At 38.7% G+C, this 17,931-nt stretch overlaps 1 protein-coding gene across 4 annotated transcripts in view; it reads left to right on the top strand.

The window, feature by feature from the left end:
• The window catches only part of MND1 (meiotic nuclear divisions 1), a 50,129-nt gene that overhangs the window by 10,375 nt on the left and 21,823 nt on the right, over positions 1-17,931 (top strand). For all 4 annotated transcript variants that reach the window (XR_618319.5, XM_002745384.7, XM_078366376.1 and 1 more), the window contains exons 3-4: positions 508-565; positions 2,946-3,094. Coding sequence is in view for 3 of the 4 variants with exons in the window: in XM_002745384.7 (XP_002745430.1) it covers positions 508-565; positions 2,946-3,094 (207 nt within the window). In the remaining variant the exon portion in view is untranslated. The remainder of the gene's footprint in view (positions 1-507; positions 566-2,945; positions 3,095-17,931) is intronic.

Genomic DNA, 17,931 nt, shown 5'->3' with positions numbered 1-17,931 from the left:
CATCTGGACAATAGACTGAAATCCTGTCTCAAAAAGAAAAAAAAATTGTGTGTGTATGCAAAAATCTCTTCAAGTTCTAGTGAGGGTATTGAATGAGATAATTGAAGAGTTTCTTATAACCTCTGAAATTCTTAGTTCTATTATACTGTTCATTTCCAGGCCAATTTTTTAAATATAATTTTTTATGAACATAAAATTATGGTGTATATATAAATATATAGTAGAACACAGTAGGGTGACTATAGTTAACAATAATATGTTGTATATTTTAAAATATTAAGAGTAGAATTGGAACATTTCTAACACAAAGAAATGATAAGTGTTTGAAGGGATGTATACCCTAATTACCTCGATTTGATCAAAACACATTGTAGACCTATATCAAGATATCACACATACCCTGTAAATGTATACAGCTATTATGTACCCATAATACAAAATTTTTAAAAAGAAAATATAATAGAAAATAACACAGGCTTTTTTATATTTTAAAACCCTTTTAAACAGAAAGATGTATTTCAATTAAAAGACTTGGAGAAGATTGCTCCCAAAGAGAAAGGCATTAGTAAGTACCTAAGTTATACTGGGATGTTTTGGGAAATATCTGTTAATCTTTTCTGCAACAGTCCTTCATTTTATGGAAAACCTAGATTTCTAGAGATAAATCATCACCAGTTACCTACCATCCAAAGATAACCACTGTCATGTTGTCCTTTATTTTTTTGTATAATACATCCTGTATAATACATTTTGAATATATATTTGTCATTAAATATCCTTTTATAACATAAATGACTATATAATATCTCACTGCAATAAAATACTTTTAAAAATCAAGTTGATAAGCTGGGTGTGGTAGTACACATGCCTGTAGTCCCAGCCACTCTGGAGGCTGAGGCAGGATATCACTTCAGCCCAGGTAGGCAACGTAGCAAAATCCTGTCTTTAGAATAAAAATCCAGTAATTGGACTGGTTTCTAATTTTTTTTTTTTCTATTGAAAACAATGCATTGACAGGCATTCTTCTGTATATTTATTATTATTTTGTTTGACTATATTTATAAGGTGGAATTTCTTCATAAAAGATATGTATAAATCTAAAGTTTTAACTATATATTGCCACATTTCTCCATCCATACTGAGAGTACTCACTTCCTTGCATTCTTTATTGCATTTTTTAGTGTTTTTAATTTGGCAGTCAAATCTAATTGCTTTATTTTGCATTTCTTCACTTATTAGTGTAGTTGAACATTTTTCTCATATATTGGCCATGCATATTTTATTTTATTTTATTTATTTATTTTTTTGAGATGGAGTCTCCTATGTTACCCAAGCTAGAGTGCAGTGGTGCGATCTTGGCTCACTGCAACTTCCGCCTCCCAAGTTCAAGCAGTTCTCCTGCCTCAGCCTCACGAGTAGCTGGGATTGCAAGCACCCGGCACCATGCCCAGCTAATTTTTGTATTTTTTGTAGAGATGGGGTTTTGCATGTTGACCAGGCTGGTCTCAAACTCCTGACCTCAAGTGATCCACCTGCCTTGGCCTCCTAAAGTGCTGGGATTACAGGTGTGAGTCACTATGCCTAACCACAATGCATATTTTATAGATGCACATTGATGTCTGTGTCTTTTGCTGTGTTGTTTCAAAATGAAAAAAAACTCTTTTATTGTGAGTATATATATAAATGAAACTAGATGACCTCTAAGAGTCCCTCGCACTTTCATGTACACTACACAATTATTCTGTCTTTACAGTCATCAGTGAACAACTAGTTCTACTTCTTAAAGATGTGCAAATTTCTTACCTTTAAATACACAGTTGACCCTTGAACAACAGCATTGTTGGGATATTGGGATACCAATCTCCCACATAATTGAAAATCTGCATGTAACTTTTTACCACCCCAAAACTTAACTACTGATAGCTTGCTGTTGACAGGAAGTCATATCGTATGTTTACTATTCATTAAGTGGTGGTGGATCATCATAAAGGTCTTCATCCTTGTCATCTTACGTTGAGTAGGCTAAGGAGGAAGAGGAGGAGGAAGTGGTATTGCTGTCTCAGGTGGCAGAAAATCCATGCGTAACTGGACCTGTGTAATTCAAACCTGTATTGTGCAAGGGTCAACTATATAGTATTAATTACACCAGTGTCCTAAGGTCCCCACACAGATTGTAGGTAATGGAATCTCAACTGTATCTTGAAGGATCAAAAAGAAAAAACAAAATTCAATACAGTCTATAAGATGGAAACATTTATTTAAAAAATTTATACTAACTAAATTCCTTTTCTTTTTACCTGTTTTCCTCCCAGTTATTGACAGTTTTTTTCTGCAGTATAAGATGATAGCCAAATTACCCAACATCTTAAAAAAAAAATTATTTAGAAAAGGAAAAATACCATATAGCAACAGACTATAAGTGTTAACACTATTAAAATTATTTGCTGAGCACTAATGCTAGATCTTCTATCACTACATAATCTACCGGGGAGAAAAACTTGCATTTCTGTAGTTTTGTTTTACTTTTTCAAAGGCTCCTCACAAGTAACATTTTATTGATATTATCACTATACACCAAAGTAGGTATGGAAATGATATCTAATAGATTTTAAAAATTAGGCATAAAGAATAATTTGCTTTAGAGTCATCCAGTGTTAAAGCCAAGAGTTAGGATTAGAACTCAGGTCCTATTCTTAATCCTGTTTTCCCCTAAGCTCCTGTATACAGTCATGCTTTGCCCAAGGATGGGGATACATTCTAAGAAATGTTTCCTTAGACAGTTTCATTGTTGTGCATGTTGTTATTTTAAAAAGTTTCTTATTTATGATCTTTTTAACTCTTGATTTGTCGTATTTTTTGCAAGTGTTTCCCCAGTTTTTAAATTTGTCCTTTAAATTTTATTTATGGTGTTTTTTAACATAGAGTCTTTAAAAATTGTCTCTTAGCTTCTATGTCAGTAAAAGAAGTCCTTCAAAGCTTAGTTGATGATAGTATGGTTGACTGTGAGAGGATCGGAACTTCTAATTATTATTGGGCTTTTCCAAGTAAAGCTCTTCATGCAAGGAAACGTAAGTTGGAAGCTCTGGAATCTCAGGTAAGCTGCCATAGTTAAAAATAATAGATTAGCTTTATTACAGAGAGTTGTTTTACTTCATCCTTTTTTCATTTAGCAGTTTCTTTTAAATTTTTAGTATGCATTATTTGACTGAAAGTCTAAAGATAATCAACACTTCTTTCTCCCAAACAATATAAGGCCTTTAGAACGTTTTAATTCTCGTCTTCCCATATGTCAAGATACTGTTTTTATTGCTATTTCTATTGTTTTGTTTTTGAGACGGAATTTTGCTGTTGTTGCCAAGGCTGGAGTGCAGTGGCGCGATCTCTGCTTACTGCAACTTCCGCTTCCTGAGTTCAAGCAGTTCTCCTGCCTAAGCCTTCCAAGTAGCTGGAATTACAGGCATGTGCTACCATGCCTGGCTAATTTTGTATATTTTTAGTAGAGACGGGGTTTCACCATGGTCAGGCTGGTCCTGAACTCCTGACCTCAAGTGATACACCCGCCTCGGCCCCCCAAAGTGCTGGGATTACAGGTGTGAGCCACTGCACTCAGCCTTTTATTGTTTTTTAATTTTCTCTTTTTCAACAGATGGTTTCTTGGGAACAGTTTTAGATTTACAGAAAAAAATTTGACGGAAAAGTATGGAGCGTTCCCAAACACGTGCCCTTTCTCCGTCACCATGCACACGATTTTCCCTATTATTGACATCCTATACTAGTGTAATATGTTTGTTACAGTTGAGCCTGTTTTGATTTATTGTTCACTAAATTCCATAGCTTACATTAGGGTTCAGTCTTGGTGTTATACATTATGTGAGTTTTGACAAATGCATGATGATCAGTATCCACAATTACAGTATTGTACAGCATAGTTTCACTGCCCTAAAAATCTGCTGTTCCCCACGTATTCCTCCCTGCCTTCTCCTGAAACCCTAGCAACCACTGATCTTCTTACTGTCTCTGTAATTTTACCTTTTCCATATAATTGCAATCATACAGTATGTAACCTTTTCAGATTGGCTTCTTTCGCTTAATAATATGTATTTGAGGTTTCTCCATGTCTGTTGGTGGCTTGATAGCTCATTTCTTTTTATTGCTGAATAATATTTCATCATATGAATATAACACAGTTTGTTTATCCATTGAGGTATCGAGGAACATATGGGTTGCATCCAAGTTTGGGCAGTTACAAATAAAGCTGCCATAAACATTTGAATGTAGGGTTTGTATACATATAAGTTTTCAGCACGTTTAGGTAAATACCAAGGAATATGATTGCTGGATTGTATGGTAAGTATATGTTTACTTTCTAGGAAACTGCCAATGTATCTGTTTTTACATTCCCAGCTATAATGGGTAAGAGTTACTATTGGTTCACATCATTGCCAGGATTTGGTGGTGTCAGTGTTTTGTATTTTAGCCATTCTCATAGATGCGTAGTGGTATCTCGTTGTTTTAAATTGCCATTCTCTAATGACAATTTTTTTTTTTTGAGTTAGAGTTTCACTCTTTTTTCCCAGGCTAGAGTGCAGTGGCGCTATCTTGGCTCACTGCAACCTCCACCTCCTGGATTCAAGTGATTCCCCTGCCTCAGCCTTTTGAGTAGCTGGGATTACAGGTGCGCGTCACCACGCCTGGCTAATTTTGTACTTTTAGTAGAGATGGGGCTTCACCATGATGGGCAAGCTGCTCTCAAACGCCTGACCTCAGGTGATTCACCCACCTTGGCCTCCCAAAGTGCTGGGATTACAGGTGTGAGCCACTGCACTTTTTTTATGCTTATTTTTTTTATGCTTATTTGTCATCTGTGTAAAAAGAGGTATTTAGATCTTTTGCCCATTTTTTAATTGGGTTTTTTGTTTTCTCATTATTGAGTTTTAAGCGTTCTTTGTATATTTTGGACACCAGGTCTTTATCAAATATGTGTGTTTCAAAGATTTTCTCTGAGTCTGTGGCTTGTCTTTTCATTATCTTAACAGCCCCTTTCACAGAGCAGTTTTCAGTTTTAATGAAGTCCAGCTGATCGATTTTTTTTCTTTCCTGGGACATTCTTTCGGTGTTGTAGCTACAAGGTCATGGCCAAACTCAAGGGCATGTAGATTTTCTCCTATGTTATCTTCTAGAAGTTTTGTAGTTTTGAGTTAATTTTGAGGAAAGGTATAAAGTATGTCTAAATTCAATTTTTTGTACATGCATGTCCAGAGTAACTCGTGTGTGTGTGTGTGTGTGTGTGTGTGTGTGTGTGTGAGAGAGAGAGAGAGAGAGAGAGAGAGAGAGAGAGAGAGAGTTTTGCTTTGTCACCCAGGCTGGAGTATAGTGGCGCAAACATGGCTTCCTGTAGCCTTGACCTCCCAGGCCCAATCAATCCTCCTGCCTCAGCCTCTTGAGTAGCTGGTGGTGGGTAGAGCACACCACCACGCTCGGCTAATTTTTGCTCTTTTTTGTAGGGACAGGGTTTTGCCATGTTGCCCAGGCTGGTCTTGAACTCCTGAGTTCAAGTGATTCACCCACCAAAGTGCTTGTGGGTGAGTCCCTACGACTAGCTTCTAACCCTATGCACTTTATGGATTTTAAAACATTTCAAGAAGGAATCCAAACTGAAGGACATCCATTAGTTATTTGTTCATCCAGAGTTTAAGAGTTATAAACTCTCAATCATTGTTTGAAAATGTCTAATTTACCATTGCTTCTTGAATATAGAATTCTTAGTTATTTTTCCTCAGTATTTTGAAAATATTACTTCCTTGTCTTGGCATATGTTGCTAATGAGATGTTTTGCTGTCATTCTAATTGTCTTGTTTTCCTTAGTAATCTCTCTTCTGTTTGCTTTTAAGATTTCCTTCAGTCGTTGATGTTGTATTTTGATGATGTTTTATCATGAATCTGAGTTTGCATGTTTTAATTTCCTCTGCTTTAGGACTCTGGCTAGCTGCTTCCACGTAATGATTAAAGTCTTCTATTATAGAAAATTCTAAGGTGGTTTTAACTGTTTCCTGTCCCCTAATAGCGCTGTTCTTTCCTTCTGGGATTCCTATTTGTATCCTCATTCTATTGTCTATGTTGTTTAAGCACTCTTTATTTTTCCATGTCTGTGATTCATTTCAGTTAATTTTCTCAGCTCTCTTTCACTTACAGTTTTTTCTATAACTATTTCTAATCTGCTACTTAACTGTTCATTGAGTCTTTTTATTTCAATAATTAGATTTTATCTCTAGAAATTCGATCTGGTCCTTTTCAGTTCTGTTTATTCTGTTTTTCCTGCAGTGTTCTATTTCATTATGGCGTCTATTACTTTTACCTCTTTTATAACTTGAAACATACTGATATGGCTTGAATCTGTGTCTACTCCCAAATCTTATGTCAAATTGTACTCCCCAGTGTTGGAGGTGGGGCCGGATGGCAGGTGATTGAATCACGGGGGCAGCTTCTCATGAATGGTTTAGCACCATACCTCAGTGCTATTCTTGTGATAGTGAGTGAGTTCTCAGGTGATCTGGCGCTAAGTGTGTAGCACCTCCCGCCTCTCTCAGTCCTGCTCCGGCCATGTAAAACACCTGCTCCCGTTTCTTCTTCCACCCTGCGTAAAAGATCCCTGAGGTCTCCCCAGAAGCAGAAGCTGCCTTGCTTCCTAAAGAGCCTGCAGAACCCAATTAAACCTCTTTTCTTTGTAAATTACCCAGCCTCAGGTATTTCTTTATAGCAATGTGAGAATAGCCTAATACACATGCTTAATTTATATTTTCAAATTACTTAAATATGTCAAATTTGGGGAGGGCTATTAGTTTGATCTGTGTATCTGCTGACTGCTACCATTCATAGTGTTTTTTTAAACCTGTATGTTTTTTATTTTTTATTTATGAGCTCACATTCAATTGATTATGTTTAGTCTGCAGGAGCCACAGGTGCTTTGTGAAATCGTGGTTTCAGGCTTGTTTTTTTAGAGTCTCTGGGTACTTTAGTAGTTATGGACCAATTTTTATGTTAATTTCTTGGCTTACAGTTCCAGTACCTCATATTTTATACAGCATGAGTACTGTATAAAATTTAGTACACACGTCCATGCATAGCACGGTTTGAGAGATTTGTTTTCCTGTAGGTGACTTTCCCCCACCCACCCCCATATGAACTGCAAGATGAAGGTAAGCTCCTTGTTATTTTTCATGGAGTTTGCTGGTATTTGGAGTTACATGCTGTAACTCAGTTCTAGCTCTCCTTGTCTCATGGCCCTTCACACCTGCTTTCCTGGTGTGCCTGTTAGACTCCTAACCCCTAGTCACCAGTGCCGGAATCAGGTCTAACTTCCTTGGGCAATAGAACATCACCTTTCTATTGTTGCTCTTTGTTTTCTCTCATTTCTGTCACCTGGGGATAGTTCTGCCCTTCTTTTTTTTTTTTTTTTTGAGATGGAGTCTCTCTCTGTTGCCCAGGCTTGAATGCAGTGGCACGATCTTGGCTCACTGCAACCTCCTCCTCTCGGTTTCAAGCAGTTTTCCTACTTTAGCCTCCCAAGTAGCTGGGATTACAGGTGCCCATCACCACACCTGGCTAATTTTTATATTTTTAGTAGAGACAGGAGTTCAAGACCACATTGGCCAGCCTTGAACTACTGACCTCACGTGATCTACCTGCTTCAACCTCCCAAAGTGCTGGAATTACAGGCATGAGCCACTGAGCCTGGCCTTGTTTTATTTTTTATTGATCATTCAGTAGACTGTTTTGCATGTTTTTTGAGTAACAGAAGATGTGCTGGATTTTGGAAACACATGCCTTCAGAGAGCTTGCAGTCAGCTGTGGGAGGACAGTGGGAGAAAAGGAGGAGGCCAGAGAAGGATTGGTGAAGAGATAGGTAGAGGCCATGTCTTATAGGTTCCTCTGTGGCATGATCAGGAGTTCAGACCTAGCTAAGAGGGATGGAAAGCCAGTGAAAATGCTTACAAGAGAAGTTACATGATGATAAATGCCTTTCTGGGGACAGTATGAAGAACAGGTTGAGGGAGATGGAGCCTAGGATCAGAGAAATAAGCTATGAGAGTGTTGTAATTGCATGGCTAACAAATGGGGACCCACATTGAGGTATCTGCATACTCACTCGGATGGCTACTATCAAAAACATGGAGAAGTTCAGGTATGGTGGCTCATGCCTGTTATCCCAATACTTTGGGAGGATCACTTGAGCCCAGGAGTTCAAGATCAGCTTGGGCAACATAGGGAGATTTCTTATAAAATAATAAATTTTTTAATAAGAGAATAGTAAGTGTCAGCAAGGATGTGGAGAAATTGGAGCCCTTGTGCACTGTTGATGGGAATGTAAAATGGTGCAGTGGCTATGGAAAACAGTGTGGTGGCTCCTCAAAAAGTTACAGATAGAATTACTCTAAGATTCAACAATTCTATGGTGTGCACCTATAGTCTCAGCTACTCTCAGGAACCTGAGGTAGGAGGATCACTCAAGCCTAGGAATTCAAGACCAGTCTGGGCAACATGGCAAGACTTTATAGAGATATGTACAAAAAATTTTTAAAATTTTAAAAGTAGCCGGGGATAGTGGCAGGCTCCTGTGGTCTCAGCTATCTGAGAGACTAAGGAGAAAGAATCGCATGAGCCGAGGAGTTTGAGGCTGCAGTGAGCTGTGTTCATGCCACTGCACTGCAGGTTGGGTCACAGAGCAAGATCTTGTTTAAGAAAAAGCCAAGTCCATTTATTGGTACATATCCAAGACTTGAAAGCAGGGTTTTGAAGAGCTGTTTATACACCCAGATTCACAGTAGCATTATGGTGGCTGAAAGGTGGAAGCAACCCAAATGACTTTCAATGAATGAATAAACAAAATGTGAAAGTGGAATGTTATTCAGCCCTAAAAAGGAATGAAATACCTTTTATTTATTTATTTAGAGATGGAGTCTCACCCTGTCACCCAGGCTGGAGTGTAGTGGCACAGTCATAGCTCACTGCAGCCTCAAACTTCTGGGCTTAAGTGATTCTCCTGCCTTAGCCTCCTGAGTAGCTATGCCACCACAAGTAATGAAATGCCAACAAAAGCTACAACATAGATGAATCTTGAGGGCAATATGCTAAGTGAAAAGCCAGTCATAAAACAAATACTATATGATTCCACATATATGAGATATCTAGAGTGGTCAAACTTACAGAAATAAAATGTAGAATGAGGGCTGACATTGCTGACCTTAGAAGATGGTTCCTTTGGCACTCCTGACCCTGATCGAAGAACCAGATCTTGTTGCCACCAAAAAAAAAGTCTATCCAAGCTACAGGTCACAATTCTGGAAGGTAAGTGTCATTGGCCAGGCCTAGGTCACATGTCCACACTCTAGTTGCCAGGAGACCTGTGGAAGTAAATAATTGGGACTTCTAGATTTTGTAGTAGGAGTTAGCTGCTTCCTGTCAGCACAAGCAATTCCCCAAAACAGAAATAGGGTTCAGAAAAGAGGTGATTTTTTTTCTTTTAAGAGATGGGGTCTTGCTCTGTGCAGGCTGAAGTGCAGGGGCACGATCATAGCTCATTGCATCCTTGAACTCCCAAGTAGTCCTCCCACCTCAGCCTCCCAAAGTGCTGAGATTACTGGTGTGAGCCACTGTGCCCAGCCAAGGTAATGGTGGTTTAAACCAAAGTGGTGGCAGTGGATTTGTGAAAAGTTGTTGGATTATGGATATAGTTTAAAATTAGAGCCAGTAGGATTCCCTTAAGGAATGGATATAGGGTGTGAGTGCAAGAAAGGAGTTGTGTTAGTTTTTTATAGCTGCCATAGTAAATTAGCGCGAACTTGGTGGCCACAAACCAAAAATTTATTCTCTCACGGCTCTGGAGGCCAGCAGTTCAAAATCAGTGTTACTAGGTCAAAAATCAAAGTGTTGGCACAGCTGCTGCTCCTCCAGAGGCTCTCTGGGATAATCTTCCTTGCCTCTTTCAATTTCTGTTGGCTGCCAGCATTCTTTGACTTGTTGCTGCATCACTCTGATCTCTCCTTTTGGTCACATGGCCTTCTCTTCTTCTGTATGTGTCAGATTTCCCTTTAATAAGGATACATGTGATTGCATTTAGGATTTCTCATAGTAATCCTTGAGATGCGTAATCTCGTCTCAAGATCTTTAATCACATCTGCAAAGTCTTTTCCACCAAAGGTGACATTCACAGGTTCCAAAGATTAGGACCTCCTATCTTTGGGTGACATTGTTTAGCCTACCACAGCAGTTGTGGATGAATTAAAAAAAAAAATTGTAACTGACAAGCTGATAAAATGGAGATGCTGTCAACTAAGATAGGGAAGACTGCAGGAGGAGCAGGTTCCTGAAGGAAAATCAGAAATTCAGCTTTGACCATGTTAAGTCTGAAGTGACTATTAGACAAAGAAGTGGAAATATCAAGAAGTTAAATATATGAATCTGTAGTTCAGAGAAAAGTCTTTATAATTTAACCAACTGCTTCATTAATCTCACTGCAGATGGGGAAGTCCTCACTGAATCCTGACTCTCTACTTGTTCCACATTTTCTTTGAAGGTCTCTGTTTAGAGTATTATTGGTTGCAAGTGGACATTACTCACACTAGTGGGTTTGTTTTAAGGAACTAGAAACAGGAATGGGACAACATGTAAGAATATTAACATATTTATTGAGCACTTGTGCCTGGCAGTGAACCATGACCCTAAATGTATCTCATTTAATCCCCACAATGTTATGAGGTTAGTATTGTATTTATTTTATAGATGAAGAAACTGAGTCAAAGAGAGATTAAGAGCTTGTCCAAGGTCTCACAATAAGTGTGGAATTGAGATTTGATCTCAGGTATTTTGACTCCAGGGTCTTCATTCTTAATCACCACTTCTCAAAACAGGCAGCCTGTCTTTCCATTCTCCCCTCCTTACTGTTCCTGCCTCTCCCCTTGGCTGCTAGAGTTGGGTGGAATGGAAGTCTTAAAAAAGCTGTGACTGGATAGATAATTCTAAAAGTGTTCACCTTATCTCTTATTTTAACAACCTTGCTGCGATATAGTTTATATACTATATAATTCACTCATTTAAAGTGTTTGATGTAATGGTTTTTAATATGTTCATTGATATATGCACAGTCATTATTACAGTTAATTTTAGAACATTTTCATTAACCTCAAAAAGAAACCATCTACTCTTTAGCTATTTGAATCTTCTCAGCCCACTCCTCCCACAGAGACGTAGGCAACCACTAATCTACTTTCTGTCCCTATAGATTTTCCTGTTCTGGACATTCTATGAGTGAAATCATATGATATGTAATCTTTCATGACTGACTTCTTTCCCTTGTCATAGTATTTTCAAAGTTCATCTGTGTTGTAATATGTTTCAGTACTTCACTGCTTTTTATGGCCAAATAATGCGTTGTTGTACAAATAGATCACATTTCATTTATTATGTTAATAGGCATGTGAGTTATTTCCACTTTTTGACTATTCTGAATAATGCTGCTCTAAACTTTCATGTATAAGTTTTTGTGTGGACATATATTTTCTTTTCTTTTTTTTTTTTTTTTGTTAATCAATGAGAGCTTGTTATGTTGCTCAGATTGGCCTTGAACTCATGTCCTCGCTTCCTCAAGGGCCAGGAAAACTGGCCAGAGCCACCTCAGCCCCCGCGTGTAGACATATATTTTCATTTCTCTTGGGTATATATACCTAGGGGTAGAACTTCTAGGTCATACTCTGTTTAATTATGGTAACTCTGTTTAATTTTGTGAAGACCTGCCAGACTGTTTGCCAGAGCAACTGCACCGCTTTGTAGTTCTAATAACAGTGTATAAGGCTCATTTCTCTACATCCTCCCAAAATTTATCTGAATTTTTTATTCTAGCCATCCTACTGGGTATGAAGTGGTACTTCATTGTGGATTTGGCTTCCATTTCTCTGATGCCTGGTGATGTTGAGCATCTTTTCATGTGCTTCTTGGCCATTTGTTTATCTTCCTTGAAGAAATGTTTATTAATATTATTTGCCCAGATCTCTTCTCTTAAATATGACACTGTATTTTTCTTTCCTGCTAGGAAACAATATGCATATTCATCACTCAGCAAATTTTTAAAACCTTAGTTATGAATTTAGAAATTTTGTAAGTAAGGGTAACTTACTTTTTTGAGCCTTACTGAACTTCCCTGTCTTAATGGCTTTTTGTTCTTGCTTTTATCCTTTTTGAGAATTCCCTTTTCTGTCCTCTCTATTTAGCCAAATTCTAAGCATCTCTCCTTTCAGAAACCTTCTCAAGTTCTCATTGCATACAATATTCTTACCCTTTTCTAACCTCCTGTAATGTTATTTATCACAAGTAAAATATATTGCTTTGGCATGTACTGCTGGTTGCCTAGCTAATAAACATTGTCGTCCTCTTCTTTACTAACAAAACACTTTGTTAAGAGAATAGTGTGTCTTACTATAAAATACTCATCTTTCCAGACTCCATGGCAGCTAACAGTGGCAATGGGAAGCATGTCTGATAAATGAGATGTAAGTAAAAGACTAGCTGTGACTTTCCTGGGAAAGTTTTCATTTTCCTGAAAAAGGCAGAACTTCTGTCTCTTCTTTTCTGTGATACTGCATTACCAAGGTAAAAAGCATAGGGATGACAGTTCTGTTCATTCATGGTCATATCACATTCTCAAAGAATGACAGAACCTGGAAAAAAGATCTTGGGTCTCTGGTGGCATTATAAGATACTGTACTAGCCTTGTTTAATTCAGTTTTAGTTAAGTATTGTTATTTGTGGCTGAGTGTGTATTTTAAATGAATGCTACTGTTTTGCAGCCTTTTAAAAAATTTTTGTGATTTAGATTTGGTATCAGTTATCCATTGCTGTGTAACAAAAATATGTACTCCAAAACAGGGTGACTTTAAGAAACATACATTACTATCTCACAGTTTCTGTGACTGATGAATCCTGGCATGGCTTAGTTGGGTACGTCTGACTCAAGGCCTTATGTGATGTATAGTCAAACTGTTGGTCAGGGCCATATTCTTATCTGAAGGTTCATCTGGGAGAGGATCTGCTTCCAAACCCAATCATGTGGTTATTGGATTTAGTTCCTTGCAGGGTCTTGGGCTGGGGATCTCAGTTCCATGACAGCTTTTGGCCCAAGGCCTCCCTCAGCTCCTTACCACAAGGTTTTCACCATAGTACAGCTCACAATATGGCAGCCGGCTTCCGTCAGAGCAAGCACATGTGTGAGAGGCCGAGACAGAAGCAGTAGTTTTTTTGTATCTTAATCTAGGAAGCGGCATTTCATCACCTCAGCCACATTTTATTCCCTAGAAACAAGTCATTAAGTTCAGTCCACACTCAAGAGAGGAGACTATACATGAGCGTAAATACAGACATACCTCAGAGATAATTGCAGGTTCAGTTCCATACCACCACAATAAAGTGAATAATGCAATAAAGTGAAGACAGAAATTTTTTGGTTTCTCAGTGTACCTAAAAATTATATTTATACTATACTGTAGTCTGTTCAGTGTGTGATAACATGTTTTTAAAACTAATGTACATTGGCCGGGCGCGGTGGCTCACACACGTAATCCCAGCACTTTGGGAGGCCGAGGCAGGTGGATCACAAGGTCAAGAAATCGAGACCATCCTCGTCAACATGGTGAAACCCCGTCTCTACTAAAAATACAAAAAAATTAGCTGGGCATAGTGGCGTGTGCCTGTAATCCCAGATACTCAGGAGGCTGAGGCAGGAGAATTGCCTGAACCCAGAAGGCGGAGGTCGCGGTGAGCTGAGATCGCGCCATTGCACTCCAGCCTGGGTAACAAGAGCGAAACTCCGTCTCAAAAAAAAAGAGCCAGAGCATCATTCTGTTGCCCAGGCTGGAGTGTAGTGGTACAATCATCATAGCTCACTGTAGCCTTGACTTTCTTGCCTCAAGTGATCCTCATTCCTCACCCTCTTGAGTAACTAGGACTACAGGTACATGCATGCCACCATGCCCAGCTAATTTTTAATTTTTTTTGTTTTTAGAGATAGGGGCTTGCTCTCCTGGCCAGGCTGGTCTCAAACTCCTGGCCTCAAGCAGTCTTCTCACCTTGGCATCCCAAAGTGTTGGGATTATAGACGTGAGCCACTGCCTGCACCCTATTTCTGCTTTTATTACTTAAGTCTTACTGTATTAGTTGAGGTACTACTAGTGACTTGTTAGGCTCTGACTATTCCTGACAGTTCATTTTTTCACATTGTAATTGATTGTGGTTTTCTTTAGCAAGTGTAATTTTATGCATGTCTCAAGTATGTACTTACTAAGTGGCTTCATTTGTCTTTTATGTTCTTTACTTGATGGGATTTTCATACTCTTTCTATGTTCGTTATTTAGGATTCTGGACTACATTTCTTATTTCCAGGTTCTTAATGTGTTCCTTGGGGTTGGATTGCTGGAAATTTAACCCTCTGGTTAAGTGGAACATTAATATGCTATATTCTTGCTAACTTCACAGAGTGTTTTCTTTTAGTGACTGTTGTTTTACAGCAGATAACGAAAAATAATCCAAAAATATTCATCAAACATTCAGTACTCCCTACATGCAAAACAATACCTTAAGTTGTTCATTACCTACTATATTAATTTTGCAAAAAGATCTGAGCCAATGATTCTGTAACTGTATATGTAGTGGGTACTTTATAAATGCTTATTGAATGAAGAGCTTTCCTGGCATGTATTACTTTATTACAGCCACACTTATTTTTGGACAGTTTGTTGTATACCCCAAAATAGAGGAATAGAATGGTTTTTTTTTTTTTTTGGTTTGGTTTTTGTTTTGAGATGGAGTCTCACTCTGTTGCCCAGGAGTACAGTGGCACGATCTCAGCTCACTGCAACCTCTGCCTCCTGGGCTCAAGCAATTCTTGTGCCTTAGCCTCCTGAGCAGCTGGGACCACAGGCGCACGCCCCATGCCTGGCTAATTTTTTGTATGTTGGTAGAGACAGGGTTTCACTGTGTTGCCTAGGTTGGTTGCGATCTCCTGACCTCAGGTAACTCCTGAGCTCAGGCAGTCGGCCCACCTGGGCCTCGCAAAGTGCTGGGATTACAGGTGTGAGCTGAGCCACCACACCCGGCCTAGGATATTTTAAATTTGATATCTCTCAAAGTTTTTCACAGCCTTCATAGCTGGCCAGCATCATATGAAAGAGATTATTGTTAAAGCTTTATCCATTGTAGTTCAAGACCAGCCTGGCATCATGGTAAAACACTGCCTTTACAAAAAATACAAAAATTAGTTCAGTGTAGTGGTGCACACCTATTTTCCCAGCTGGTCAGGAGGCTGAGGTGGGAGGATTGCTTGAGCTAAGGAGGTTGAGGTTGCGGTGAGCCATGATCGTGCCATTGCACTCTAGCCTGAGAGACAGAGTGAGACCCTGTCTCAAAAGAAAAAAAATGGTAGAGCATGCTTCAGGCACTATTTAAGACTCTGACTCTATTTCTCTGCGTTTATCTTGGCTTTGCCTTATGTGTGATACCCATGTCCTCAGGTCGGCTTTCTTCATGATGACAGGATGGCTACCAACAGTAATTTGGGCTGTTTGCCTCTTTGAGCTATGTAGTTTAGAATCCAGAGGGCAGGGAGAGTTGTTTCCCACAACCACTGAACGAAAGATTTTGAACTGTAATATAGACAGTGGACTTTGGATGATAATGATGTCAATGTAGGTTCACCGATTGTAGCAAATGTACCATCAGGTGTGGGATTTTGATAGCAGAGGAGGCTGTACATATGTGGGATTAGGTCATATATGGGAAAACTCTATACCTGTCGTTCAGTTGTGCTTTGAACCTAAACCTACTCTAAAAAATTGAAGGTTTTTTTGTTTTTTGTGTTTACTAATGAGTCCAGGCTTGGTGGTTCACACCTGTTATCCCAGGACTTTGGGAGATAGAGGCAGGAGGATCACATGAGGCCCGGAGTTCAAGACCAACCTGGGCAACATAGTGAGACCTCGTCTCTACCAAAAGAATGTTGAATTAGCTGGGTATGATGGTGCACACCTGTAGTCCTAGCTACTTGGAAGGCTGGAGCAGGAGGATCACTTGAGCCCAGGAGTTTTGAGGCTACAACGAGCTATGATTGTACTAGTGCATTCCAGCCTGAGCAACAGTGGGACATTGTCTGTAAAAACAACAACAAAAAAAGAAATCAAAGTAGACCTAACTATATATGCAGACATGGAAATTTCTCTGAAAATAACAAGGCGTAAGACATCACATGAAGGATAATCCCCTATATGCTTTCAAATGTCATCCATATTGATCTGTATCTAGATGTAAAGCAAAGAAATATGACAAGAAGGATGCACACTGGGCTTTACAGGGTCACTCTGGGGAGGGGCCCATGGGGATGGTGTAGAAGTGGAGAGGCAAATGGGGATTTTGCTTTGAGTCTTTTAAAACAAGAATGTGCTCACATTTTCATCTTTTGAGAATATATTCGTATAACAGAAAAACAATTTTTAAAATACTGGTTATATATGCTCATTATATAGAAAACTTAAAAGTATGTTTCACAACACAGATAACCACTGCTTAGATTTCGTGCATTTTCTTGCAGTGGTTTTGATTGTTGTTTTTTATTGTTATAGATAGGTTCTCAATGTATTGTAGTTTTCCTTCTAGCTTTTAAAAAACTCAGTTGTATCCATGGGAATTTTTCATTGTCATTAAAAATTCTTGGAAAACATTTCCATTGGTTGTGTAATTATGACACATTTATGCCATGAAATATTAACATTTCTCTATTATTGAAATAAGTTCATTGCTCCCGTCTTTATATATAAATATATCTTTACAGTGTTGTTTCCTTATGATTAGTCAATTTTTAAATGAAATATTACCTTTATTTAAATATGCAAATTTTAAATTTTAACATAAATGAGGCCAGCCTCAGTCGCTCATACCTGTAGTTCCAACACTTGGGAGGCTAAGGTAGGAAGATCTCTTGAGCTAAGGAATTGGAGACCAGCCTGGGCAACATAGTGAGATCCCATCTCTATAAAAAATTAGCTGGCATGATGGTGCATACCTGTAGTCACTTACTCAGGAGGCTGAGGTGGGAAGATTGCTTGCACCTGGGAGATCACGATCACATCACTGCACACCAGCCTGGGTGACAGCAAGACACTGTCACATAGCAAAACAAGCAAAAAACCCAAATAAATAAATAAAGTAGGCAGAGTGGCTCACATCTGTAATCCCAGCACTTTGGGAAGCTGAGGCAGGGGGATCACTTGAGATCAGGAGTTCAAGACCAGTCTGGCCAGCGTGGTGAAACTCCGTCTCTACTAAAATTACAAGAATTAGCCAGGCGTAGTGGTGTATGTCGGTATTCCCAGCACCTGGGAGACTGAGGCAGGAGAAGGGCTTTAATCTGGGAGGTGGAGGTTGTAGTGAGATGAGATTGTGACATTGCTCTCCAGCCTAGGTGACAAAGCAAGATTCCATCTCAAAAAAAATAAAATAAATTATATAGCTTTTTTTCTTTTTAAAGCAGAAATGGAAATATAGCCTTTTCTTTCACAGCATAATGCACGAATTTTGATAAAGCAGTAGACTGTTCTAGTAGCTTTTGCTATTGTCTCTTTCTCATTCTCTGTTCTTTGGCATTCTTTCCCATCTGTGAAAGTCTCTATATTCCTCCCTTAATACTTTGACATTTTTTTTTAATTTCTAAAGCAAAACCAGCTTGAATCAATTATTCTGTTTTTTATGAATAGTCAGTTCCTCCAGGCAGTGAATTAGCACTTAGAAAACATTGGCATTATGTTTCTCAATCCTGATTATCTGTATAAGTGACCTGGAATGCCTTTAAAGAGAAGCATTGTGTCCGTTCCTCAGATCTAAAGATGAAATACTAGG

This window comes from Callithrix jacchus, chromosome 3, assembly GCF_049354715.1.
Source record: "Callithrix jacchus isolate 240 chromosome 3, calJac240_pri, whole genome shotgun sequence".
NCBI classification, from domain to species: domain Eukaryota; kingdom Metazoa; phylum Chordata; class Mammalia; order Primates; family Cebidae; genus Callithrix; species Callithrix jacchus.
This window is presented reverse-complemented; position numbering and strand designations above follow the sequence as displayed.